Source organism: Bos indicus x Bos taurus, chromosome X, assembly GCF_003369695.1.
Source record: "Bos indicus x Bos taurus breed Angus x Brahman F1 hybrid chromosome X, Bos_hybrid_MaternalHap_v2.0, whole genome shotgun sequence".
In the NCBI taxonomy this organism is placed as follows: domain Eukaryota; kingdom Metazoa; phylum Chordata; class Mammalia; order Artiodactyla; family Bovidae; genus Bos; species Bos indicus x Bos taurus.
In genome coordinates this window covers 63,275,843-63,287,241 of record NC_040105.1, presented here as the reverse complement: position 1 = coordinate 63,287,241, position 11,399 = coordinate 63,275,843, and the positions used below count along the sequence as shown (strand labels likewise).

Here is an 11,399-nt window from a genome sequence, read left to right as displayed (position 1 = left end):
GAAAACAGAGTGATGGCCCAGGGCCTGGGCCAGCTGGCTTACCTTTGGGTCCTCAATAGGTCACCAAACTGTGGGTAAAAGGGTGTTGGCCAGTCTGGGAGATGGAATTCTTGGCTTCTAGTCCTGGCCTTTTGATCTGCATTTTATTTATGGTTTTCTTTCTTTGGGGGATGGTAGGTGTGAGGGTGGGGCTTGTAGCCTCTCTGAGCCTCAGTTTCTTCGTCTGTAAACTCAAAATGATAATCCCTACTGCACAAGGTCATTGTGAGGAGCACAAGACACTGTGCGTACATGTTCAGTGCAAATGGAAGAGGGTGTTCTTAGCAGTAGAGCTTGTTTGGGGAACAGAAAGCTGGCATTTCTTTGGGGAAGCTACCCTGAGATGCAGTCAGGGAAGATGAGCTGCCTCCTCTTATTCCACCCTTCTCAGGATTATGTTTTTGATCCCAAGCTCTTTCATCTATCAGGCCACTTTTAAGACCATGAATGAGCCATATCTAACTCTGGGCACAGATTTCAAGGGCACAGGGCAGCCTAGAATTAACCATCAGTGCTTGTTTGCCAATACATCTGCCTTTGCCAATTTTCCTGTTCACTTGTATGCTTTTCCTTGTTAATTCCCATGTTTCTGTGCCAGGTTCAACAAGGCTAAATTCAATATAGGCATCTCTAGCCTTTACTCACGAAGAGCTACCTATAGTCTTAGCATCTGTGAATATTAAGTTACTCAAGAAAAAACTGCTGGAAGTGAGACTGAACATCATGGGGAAACCTGGTCATGCATGTCATCAACCACTTTGTGAAAGGATGGTGTGCCCTTGTTGAGAAAAAGCCTCATGGACCAGCAGGAGGGGGCATAAAGGAGCGGGCAATGTGGTTGGGAAGGGGGACAGGGAGATGGCAGGAGACTAGAACAGATCCATGGGACGAGGGAGACAAAGAGAGGGGGCAAAGGAATAAACCTGGATATGTTCTTATGCTCTAGGGCAGTGGTTCCCACCCTCTAGTTTCTAATGCCTGATGATCTGAGGGGGAGCTGATGTAATAATAATGGAAATAAAGTGCACAATAAACATAATGCGCTTGAATCATCCCCAAACCATCCCTCTCCACCTCTGATCCATGGAAAAAATTATCTTCCACGAAATCAGTCCCTGGTGCCAAAAAGTTTGGGGACTGCTGCTCTAGGGGAGGCAGGTGCTCCGTTCTCTGCATCTCTCCAGCTGTGACAGTGTGATCATGAGTTAAAGCTGTGCAAACAGATGCCTATGGAGCCCTGTAGAGAGCCCCACAGAGCCTCCCACTGTGTTCACTCCCCCTTCTAGCTCCTCTTCTACTCAGGGCAGCATACCAGGGGTAGGGCTTTTACTCTAGATGTAAGTTGAGGAGAGGCCAAAATAGTGAGGTCAGTGGAGGGTCTTGAACGCCAGCTTTCCATTTTTCCAAGCAATGGGAGCCATTACATGGGCAGGATGCCAGACTGGTGCTCCAGGAGGCTCCTAGTCCCGTGCAAGAAGTCTGGGCTGCAGGGGCAGGAGGCTGGAGGCAGGGAGGCCTGTTGGGAGGTAATGAGGCACTGGGCAGACAAGGATGGCAGGATCAGTTTAGGATATATAATATACATAGAGTTATCAGATATCTGGGCCTATAGTAGGGAAGTAGAAGGGGCCAAAGGAGGAGTCCCGGATGAATGACTTCTAGTTTCAGGGGGCCGAGAGGTAAAGCAGGGCTGTTAACACAAACGAGGAATTGGCCCTTTCATAGCTGGGGCCTCTCTTCAACAAAAGGCTATCCCTGCATCCTTGATATCACTTTAATTCGGGTCTGGCTGGACTGGGTGGCGGGGCAGCTCAGGGCGGTGGCTCTATCACGTCTCTAGGGTCCAGGGAGACTTGAAGACCGATTGGGCTGAAAAGGGAGGGCGTCGCCGGGACCCCACGAGTCCCTGCATTCCGCTCGGCCCCCAGCCTCTGGCCCGCCCGCCTCTGGCCCCACTTTGGCCTGGCGGGTCGGAAAGCCGAGGAGCGCCAGAGGCAGAGGGCCCCCGGGGCTGGGGTGGGGGTGGAATGGGGTTGAGGATAGGGGTTGGGGCGGGACGGGCCTGGACGTGGAGCAGCGCGGAGGAGGGAGAACTAGGCGGACTAGGAAGAGCCCGCTGGGCAGGCGCCGACGGACCCCCCGCGCCAAGGCCCGGTTCGGCGGTTGCGCCTCCGCCTCCCTGGCGCCTCCTGCCCGGGTAGGAGGAGCCACAGCGCCACCCAGCGGCCAGTGCCGGGGAATGGCAGTTAGGGCTCTTGAGTGGCCCCAGAAGAGTGGGGGGAGCCGAGTGGACCAGGCTCCCCATTCGCTTCGCTCAGCAATCCACCCGGCAGGTGGCACTAAATGAATCTTTCTTCAGGTCAACTGATAATACTCCTCTTAATCTCAACCATCTTCCATGGTCCCCGTGGGCCCCCGTATAAAGTTCAAATTTCTTACCGTGACCTTCAAGACCTTCCATATTTTGACCTCAGGCTGTGTTTCAGTCTTCATCTCTTGCCATCCACTCCACACATCCAAGCACCACTCACTCTTACCCAGATGAACCACTCACCTCCATCAACATCCATTCAGGCAGTGAAGCTTTTCTAAGGCACTGGGGAGGCAGGGAGCAGACAGAAAACTATTGTTTACTCAGAGCTTACATTCAAATGAAAGAGAGGCAATGAACAAGAAAAATGATGTATAAACAAGATCATTTCAAATAGTTACCAGCACTTGATCATGGAGAAACAAGTGGTATGATGCAGTGTCTGGGGGCAAGAAGGGCAGTACCATACCTAGAAGAGTCAGAAAAGGCCTTTCTGAGAAAGTGCCATGTGAGCTTAGATCTGATAACAAGAAAGAGTCAGTAATACAAAAATCTAAGGGAAGAACATTTCAGGCTGAGGAAGGACACATAGAAAGGTCTTGAGACAGAAACAGGCTTAGTGTATTAGAGGAAAGGAAATGAGGCACAGTGACTGAAGGATGCTAAAGGGAGTGTCCTGGGTGATTGGAGGTAGGCAAGTAATATTGTGTAGGGCTCTGTGGGCCATGGTAGGGGGTTTCCCATCGATTAAGGTGGGAAACTATTGGAATGTTTTAGCAGGGGAAAGACATGATTTGCATTCTTGGAAGATCACTATGGGTGGACTGTGTGTGTATGGGGGGTGGGGGTGGGATGCAAAGCTGGAAACAGGGAGACCTGTTAGGAAGTCATTGCAGTGGTCCAGAAGAGAGTTGATGGTGGCCTGGTCTAAGTGGTGACAATGGAGGTGGGAGAAATTGTCAGATTCTAGAGGTATTTTTTGTGTCTTTTTTTGGTTTTGTTTTTTTCTAGAGGTATTTTTGAGTGATTTCTGTTCATGTTTTCTTCCTGACCAACCCAGAAGTTTCTTGAGGGCACTTTCCCTATCTGAGTGATCTTTGGACTCCCACTCTACACCCCTAAACAGTCTATTCAGTGCTCAGTGTTTAGTGACTAGATCTCTGTGACCTTCTGCAGAGAATGTGACAGGAGGGAATCATAGTAAGATAGAAGCTTTGGCCTAGGGCAGAAGTTCTGGGTCTGCTTTCTCGTTACTCTGATGCATATCTCCCTTTTTCCTTCTTTGTCCCTCGGTGTCTTCTAAAAGAATCTAAGAATGTTTTTAGAGGGAAGGAAAAGCAGGGATTATGAGTTCTTCCTCTGCACCAGACACTGTACTTAATGCTATCACATATACTACTTCATATGCTAATTTATTTTTTAAATTTATTTAGTTTTTATAAAAACATCTAACCCTATCCATTCATGTTAGAGATAAATAGATCAAAAGTCCAAAAAGGAAAAGTGACTTTATAAAGGTAAAGTCATTATTAGCACTAAATATTCACTAATTGAGTCTTACACATAAGTCCCTCTGTCCCCATTTCATAGCCTAATACTGTTTATCCAAACCCATTATGCTAAGGTCTTTTTCAGCCTCTTGTTAATTGCTAGTATTATGCAATGCTAATAAATTTCAGAGTGAAACTGCAGGTCTTGAAAAAGATTCAGGGTTTCATGAAAACAATGACAGTGACATAGAAGACAATCTCTAATGTCATGTAAAGTCCTTGAAAATGGGATTTGGCAGAGATAAACCAGTCACTACCACTGTCAGAAAAGAAAATCGACCTGGGTAATGACAGGATCAAGGCTTCAAAGAGAATGATTTAACACTTAAAGGATTACAAGAGGTCCTAGGGATAACTGAAGAAGCTCTCTAATTCTGGAAAAACAAAACAAACCTTTATGATTGTGTGGCAAAAGTCAATATTGTATTGTCATGCGCTTTGGTCAGGAAGACTGTCATCCCCCAATGATTGATTCATTCTTTGTTCAAAGAATTAGTGCATATTTGCAATTATTTACACTTTTTAAATTTAAATAAAAATGTTTCTCACCTTTTCATTTTATTTTCCAAGATAAAGTCACAGTCAAACCCTTTCCTCCTTTTCCCCCTCTCTGTTATGAAATATTGGTCCCCACTTCAAATGGACTCATTGTAAGAGGCCTTTTTCTAGCACCACTTATCTGAGAATAACAAGGACTTCATGTAGCCCCAATCATCTCTTCATCCTGTGATTGCATGCCTGGCTGCACATTAGAACCTCCTGTAGAGTTTGTTAAACAATACTGAAGCCAGGACCCCAACCTGGACTAATTCAATCCGAATCTCTGCTGGTGAGACCAGAGTGGAAACTCTGCAGGTGATTCTGTAGCATGGTCAGGGGTGTGACTGCTGCCACCGCTCCTGCACATGCTGAGACTGTAAGAGACTGAGGCTGCCTACAGTTGGACTGCTCTGAAGGGAGCACACCAGGGCCCAGGCCCAGGATGAAGGAGCAGCTGCAGGGCAAAATCCAGGAGTCAAAGGGCTGGTAGGGCTGATAGGGTCACTTCTTTGGCAAAGCTGTTGTGCCCTTTACTGTCTTGGCAATGTGGCTACATAGCCTCCCCCAGTCCCTTGCCTTACTTTCCTGTGCTTTGGTCAAGAGAGCCTGGCTCCCTCATGGACATGTGGTGAGACAAAAACTTGAATGTTATAGTAAGTATATTATGGTTGCTGAGCACATGACATCATGTTATCTTATGGACCAATAACATGTCTATGTCTTGTTACTGCTGTATTCCCAGCACACAGCATGGTACTTGACTTATAGTAATTCCTTGATAGGTATGTTTTGAATGAAAGAATGACTAAGTCGAATACAGGCAGGATGTGGTAAGTACCATGATTCAGGTACAAAGTGGTGTAGAAGTACAGAAGAGGAGAAGAGAGTGTTTAGCCTGGGAGAAGGGGAATAAGGAAATCTTTGTAGCAGAGGTGGCATTTGAGCTGGACTTTGAAAACTAGCTAAGGCAGTGATGGGTAGAGATGGAGCAAAGACATCCTGGTCAGAAGAAACCATGTGAGCCAAGGACAAGAGGTGAGAAGGTGCAGAGCTCATTCAGTGAAAGGTGTATGGGATGGGAGTGCTTGACAGTCTCAGACTGGTTGGATGGGAATTAGAATCCAAAGAGGCTTGAAAGTCTTGCTAGGAAGTTTAAACTTGATTCTACAGGCAATGTGGAGCCATCTGATGTTTTTGATCATAGGTGTAATATGTTCTCTTTGGGAAGATTAGATGTGTACTTTACCACAGCAGTTCTTTCACAAAATATTTATAGTGTGCCTCCTAAATGCCAAAGCAGGTAGTGCTGGGGAAGATGGATCAGAATCGGAGTAATCGAACAAGACATTAGTTGGGAGGTATTGTAGTAGACCAGATGAAAGTTGCAGAGGGCCTGAAGTGGCTAACCGGGGAGGCAGGGGTGGGAAAGAGGGGAAGGATTTGGCACATTACACCGGAGGAGTTGACAGAACTTGGTGACTGTTTTAGGTGGAGGTCAAGGAAAGAGTTGAAAGACTAAGAGACTGATGACAATAATAATGACCCATAGTTCAGCAGCTCCTTCATGCCAGCTGCTGTGCAGAGCCCTTGATGTCTATCATCTAATTCTCACAATAACCCGGCTAGATAAGGACACGAAGGCTCAAGGAAGTCAAGGAATTCATGCCAAGTTGTGAACTCATACACTCGGAGTCCAGAGACTGCGCCCTAAACTCCATGCTCTGCTGCTTTCTAGGGGAGTTGGGGCACTTGGGTTTTCTCAGTGAAGAAATTCGGCAGCTCAGTGAGGATGCCAAGATTCCCTCCTAGGTCACACTCTCCCCTGTCTCGGGTATGTGAGAATGTGGCTGTGATGGAGGGCTCTGTCTGACGCCTCTCCTCTGCTACCTGAGCACTTTCCCACCTGGGATGGGAAGATGGGCCTGGTCAGGTGGTGTGGGAGAGATGAGGCTGGGAGACTAGGAACAAAGGCTGCCATGAAGGTGAACAACTGCTAATCCCTAGGCCATGTGGGGCCTGCATATTTAGCCCACAGAGAGGTATGTGGGTTTTTTTGTTTGTTTTAGACTTGAGCCAACATTTCAACATTCAAGGCTTCACATAAAAATCTCAAGCCTTGATATCTCTTGAAGAATGAGATGTCATCATTGGGCCCACACTCCCACAAGTCAGTCCTTGACTTGAGCTGTCCATGTAGATGCCTGCACCCTGAACTTGTCACCACTGCCAGCCCTGGTGTCTGTACTTCAGCCCAGCCTGGCCCACTTCCTTCACTCACACTTATCTGCCTGATCCCTGCTCCAGGTTGAATTTGGACTTCCTTCTCTAGAATGGCCTGCTACAGAGGTTACTCTTTTTTTTCTGAGACTTGAGCCAACAAGCAGTGGGGCAGAGGGGTCAGCATCTCCTGGTCCCGCCTCCTCTCCAAGCCATAGACTTTTTCCTCCAGCAATTTTGATGCCATGGAACAAAACCATCAAGGGAGGGTTATCATCAACTCTTTACCATTTATTTCTTTATGGGGTTAAACAAGAGCAGAGAGGCCTCTGCCCCACAATGCAACAAAACAGAAAGCGGTACACATACAGACTCTCACCGAAACACAGAGGCAGGGGTAGGGCAACAAGTGAATCATAGCCAGGTGAGGGAGGAAGGGATGGGGACTACTAGGAATCCGACTTGGAGACTCAGTCATAGGAACTAGTGCAAGAAAGTCCTACTCATGAAGCACAGTGTAGAAAATGGCGTAAGAAAGCTGCCCAGCTCTGCTGCCTGTGACGAAGGGCAGAGGCAGCTGGAGGGGTGGTGGAAGATCTGGGCAGTGGGGTGGATGGGGACAGTCAAATGACTTCGAAGTGGAGTGAGGTGCCCCTTTCCCCTGCCACTGGGCAAGGCCCTGGGCTGGTCTGAGCCAGGGGTCTCCTGGGCACTTGGTGAGGGGGAAGAGGGGGTAGAAGTCTCCAAGGGTCCATTTCCTGGGGCCCTAAGGCCCTCCCTTTACTTCCCAGTCCCTTTTCCCCTCTTGAGGATGCAGGAATTAGAAGGCAGTACCTAGGGTCTCTCACGGCTACAGAAGCATCTCTGGAAAGGAGCCAGCACCTCTTACCCTCCCCAGCTGAAAAGAGCACTCTAGGGATGGGGTATGTGGCTAGGCCTGAAATGCTGAAGGCCGAACAGGGAGTGTGAGGACAGGGCACAGGGCTGGGGGTGGGTGGAGGGACACGCTGTGAGAAATGGGAAACCTGGCATGGAAGGACTCTGCAGTCTCACAAAGCCTATTTGGGGACCCTGCTGAGGCCCCTGAATGATTTCCTCTCTACTACTGAGGTCTCTTATTTATCCCTCAGCCAACCAATTCCAGCTGTCCCCCTCTTGGTTTTGCCAATGTAGCTCCAGGTCCACCATCACCCACCCCCCACCTAACTCACTGGCATCTCGTCCCAGACACAGGCCCTTCCGGCACTGAAAGCCACCTGGCCTGTCCCAGAAACATAGTTGTGGCTCCCTTTCTTGTCTGTGCCTGTTGGTTTGTAGATGTCCCAGGCCTTTCACTCCCAGGAGATCAGCACCAGGCTGATGGCCCCCAAGGCTCTCTGCAGGCCTCTTCTCTCGGGCAGCACTGTGGCTTGACTAAACACTTCAAGTCTCTTGGCCAAGGGACCACAGCACATTGTCTTTATCCAGTGGGTCCTCTTGCCAGTTTCTGGACTTTCTCCAGCAAGGGGCAAGGGTGGTTGGATTAGGGGACCCCGCTATAGGGTGAGGAGCAGTCTGGTGGTTCCACAATTAGGGAAGTAACCCACGGGGTCAGGGATTGGAAGGGATAAATACTCTTTGGTAGGCTGGGAATGGGGACAGGTTGGGGATGGGGAGGCTCATCTCTGGAAAGCCCTGGGGCACCACCACCAGGGTTTCCTTCATGGAGGCCTGGGCTAGGATGAGTTGGGGGAGTTTGGGGACCCAGGCCAGGCCTGACCCTCTTGGGCTTAAGTCCCTCCTCCCCGTGGAGATCAGAAAGGGAAACATCTTTGGCCCCAAGGCCAAGATCTCCAGGGCAAGAGTGGCCCTTGGGAGTATGTGCACCTTCTGTAAGATATGGCCCTTCAGACAGTGGCAGTCTGACCATGTGCCCTCAGCCTTCTGTTTCAAGGCCCAAGACCCCAATCCCTGTGCTCTTTCCCCAGAGGGCTCCTTTTGCAACTTTTTCTGACTTGGGGCGGTGTCCTTGAGCCTGCCTCACTACTGATCATCTGCTTCCCCAGGGCCAGGTGGCGACAGGCCATTCAGCCATCTTTCTAAGCCCTCTGTGTTCTTCTCTCCGCTCCACTCCCACCCTCCACTATTCCTATCACCTAGGGTGCTGGGGCACAGCTTAACTGGGGCCCCGACCTAGCCGCAACTGCATACACCTCATGTCCCAGCCTGGTCCTTCCCTGTGGCGGGCCCCCCACCGTGGGACAAGGGGCGCTGGAGCGTGAGGAAGGCCACTGCATCGTCTGCCATTGCCTGTAGGAGTATGGGCAGGAGGGAATTAAGGATCGTGGCAACAAAAGGAATGCAGAGGGGGAAAAGAGTTTCTCCCCTCTGTGCCCCCCAACATTCCCTGCAGGGCCAAGACCAGATAAGCAGCCTTCTTCCCTGGGGTCAGGGCTCTCAGTAGGGGTGGGCATTTCCAGCCCCGACCCCCTCCCCTTTTCTTTTGGCTAAGCTCCATATATGGAGCCTGGGGGGGCACCTGCTGCTCCTGCCTTTTTCTCCCGGATGAGTTTTGCAGTTTCCTGGGGCCCTTTGGCGGCTCTGTTGGAGCTGCTTTTGGGGTGGGGGTTGGTCGGGGGTGATGTGTGACCCCCCATTTCCCCCGCCCCCCACCTGGTCCTACACCTCCCATGGGAGGGGCCCCCTCCCCCTCCCCCTGGGGGGGCTGGAGTTGATGTCAGTGCGTGGTGGAGGTCTGATCTCCCTCCCTGCGGTCACTCTTCCCGAGCCAGGCCCTCATCTAGGGCAGGCAGTGCCTCCAGGCCCGGTCCCCCACCACTCTGGCTGCTGGAGAAGGACACCATGGTATGCAGGAGCACGAGGACAAGGATGTAGAGCCGGATCCTGCTGGAGCTGAGGCGGGAGCCCCCAGAAACCGGCAGCAGGGAGGGCTTGTGGCCGAGACGGCCTGGGGGCTCGTGGCGGGGGTGGTAGTGGTGGTACTGTTGGTGGTAGTGGTGGAAATAAGAGTGGTGGAATTGCTGGTGGTGGGTTTTGGGGGCTTCAGACTCCTTGAACTTCTTCTCCGACTCACAGGAGATCCACTGCACGTCGCAGCACTTGGTTTCTGGCCGCTTTGGTGAAGTATCCAGCAACCCTGCCAATGGATAAGGAAGGCAGGGTGGGGTGCTAAGGGGGCTGCTGGCTTTGCCTTTCCGAGAGAGGTGATTGTCAAAGCTGGGGCTGCTCTGGCAGTCCTGCCCAAGACTCTGCCCCCTGTCCCTTAGTACCATCCCTTTCTGAACACTATTTCCCAGGGACCCCAGATAGTTTCTCTGGGATAACTCCCTGGCCCTATTCTACTTCATCCCATCCCCACCTGGGGCCTCACTACCCACTCTGGCAGCCACTAACCTTCCCCTAACCCAACTTCCCTGTTGTCCTCCCCACCCACAGCCCTAACCTGGTGCCTGCCTTGGGCCCCCAGCCTCCCCCCTCTCCCAGGGCCCTGTCTTTACCTGTACAGATAAAGCCAGGGAGCCCTCCGTATACCATTTCCTCATTGTCAGGGAGGATAAAGGGGCATCGGGTCTGCACCTCCAGGCAGTATTGCTTGCAGGGCACCCAGCGCTGGCATTCCTGCTGGGTCACGCTGAAGTATTCTGAGCACAGCCAGGCCTTGTAGACAGCCTGTGGGGAGAGGAAAGAGCGTCAGCCCAGGCGCCAGCCCCTTCCGGCGTCAGAGGAAAGTGATGAGGAGGGGTGTACCTGTAGTCTGTTGGGGGAGGGTATTGTGTGCTTACTAAGCCGACCCTAAGATCCAGGGACTGGGGAAGAAGGGTTTGGGTCAAAACCATTACCTCCTACCCCAAAATCTCACGTTTCATAGCCAGAACTCAGAGTCCCCAGTCTGTAGTAATCGAAGACTTTTAATTTATTCACTGGTAAAATCACAAAATGACTCCTGTATCTGAGCTGGAAACGGTCTTACCAGTCATCCCAACCAACTGCACCATTTTATAGCTGGTCCCAAGAGATGTCCTGACTTCTCTGAGGTTACTTATATTGAGGTAAATTTCACTTGCTTTCGATTCAGCAAACATTTCTTTGGCTGATGGTGTTAAGTTTCTAAACTCAAGAAAAGAGATGGAGAGGATAATTTTTGCTCTGTCTCATTAAGGTGTTGTGTGGATCAAATAATATGACGTATGAAAACGTTTTGTAAATTCTATAGTGCAGTGCCAATGTGGGAGGTTATTTTTTAATAAAAACAGGAATCTGCCTTACTAAGCACCAGATGTGCCTTCAAGCTCTACTTAATCCATGCTCTGTCCTGTTGGCTTCGGCCTTGGAGTGGAGCAGACACCACATTTCATTTGCTTCAAACTTTGCTTGGCCATTTCACTTCACGTGTCTACTTTCTGCCCCTCATCTAGCCCTCTCCTACCAGGCACTGGGTCCCAGCTAAGAAAGGTTTCCTGCACTGTGCTCTTTGGCTATCATCAAGACCAGAGTTCCTCAATGGTGACACTCCTGACATTTTGGACTGCAGGATTCTTTGTAGTGTGGGCTGTTCTGTGCACTGTAGAATATTGAGCAGCATTCCTTGCCTCTACCCAGTCACATCCTCCACCTCCCCATTGTCTCTGCCCATTGCGAAATATCCCCTGAGCAGGGTGGGGGGCAAGGGACACAAAACCATCTCCCATTGAGAACCACTGATCTAACTTCTTGCTCCTGAAAGTGTGGACCTGGACCAGCAG

At 50.4% G+C, this 11,399-nt stretch overlaps 1 protein-coding gene across 1 annotated transcript in view; it reads right to left on the bottom strand.

Annotated features, from left to right (window-relative positions):
• Positions 1–6,927: 6,927 nt before the first annotated feature.
• Positions 6,928–11,399, bottom strand: part of FAM155B (family with sequence similarity 155 member B) — a 29,148-nt gene continuing 24,676 nt past the window's right edge. Inside the window, exons 2-3 of the mRNA XM_027534205.1 lie at positions 10,155–10,326; positions 6,928–9,793 (exon numbers count right to left, since the gene is read on the bottom strand). Coding sequence (XP_027390006.1) covers positions 9,411–9,793; positions 10,155–10,326 — 555 coding nt within the window. The 3' untranslated portion in view covers positions 6,928–9,410. The remainder of the gene's footprint in view (positions 9,794–10,154; positions 10,327–11,399) is intronic.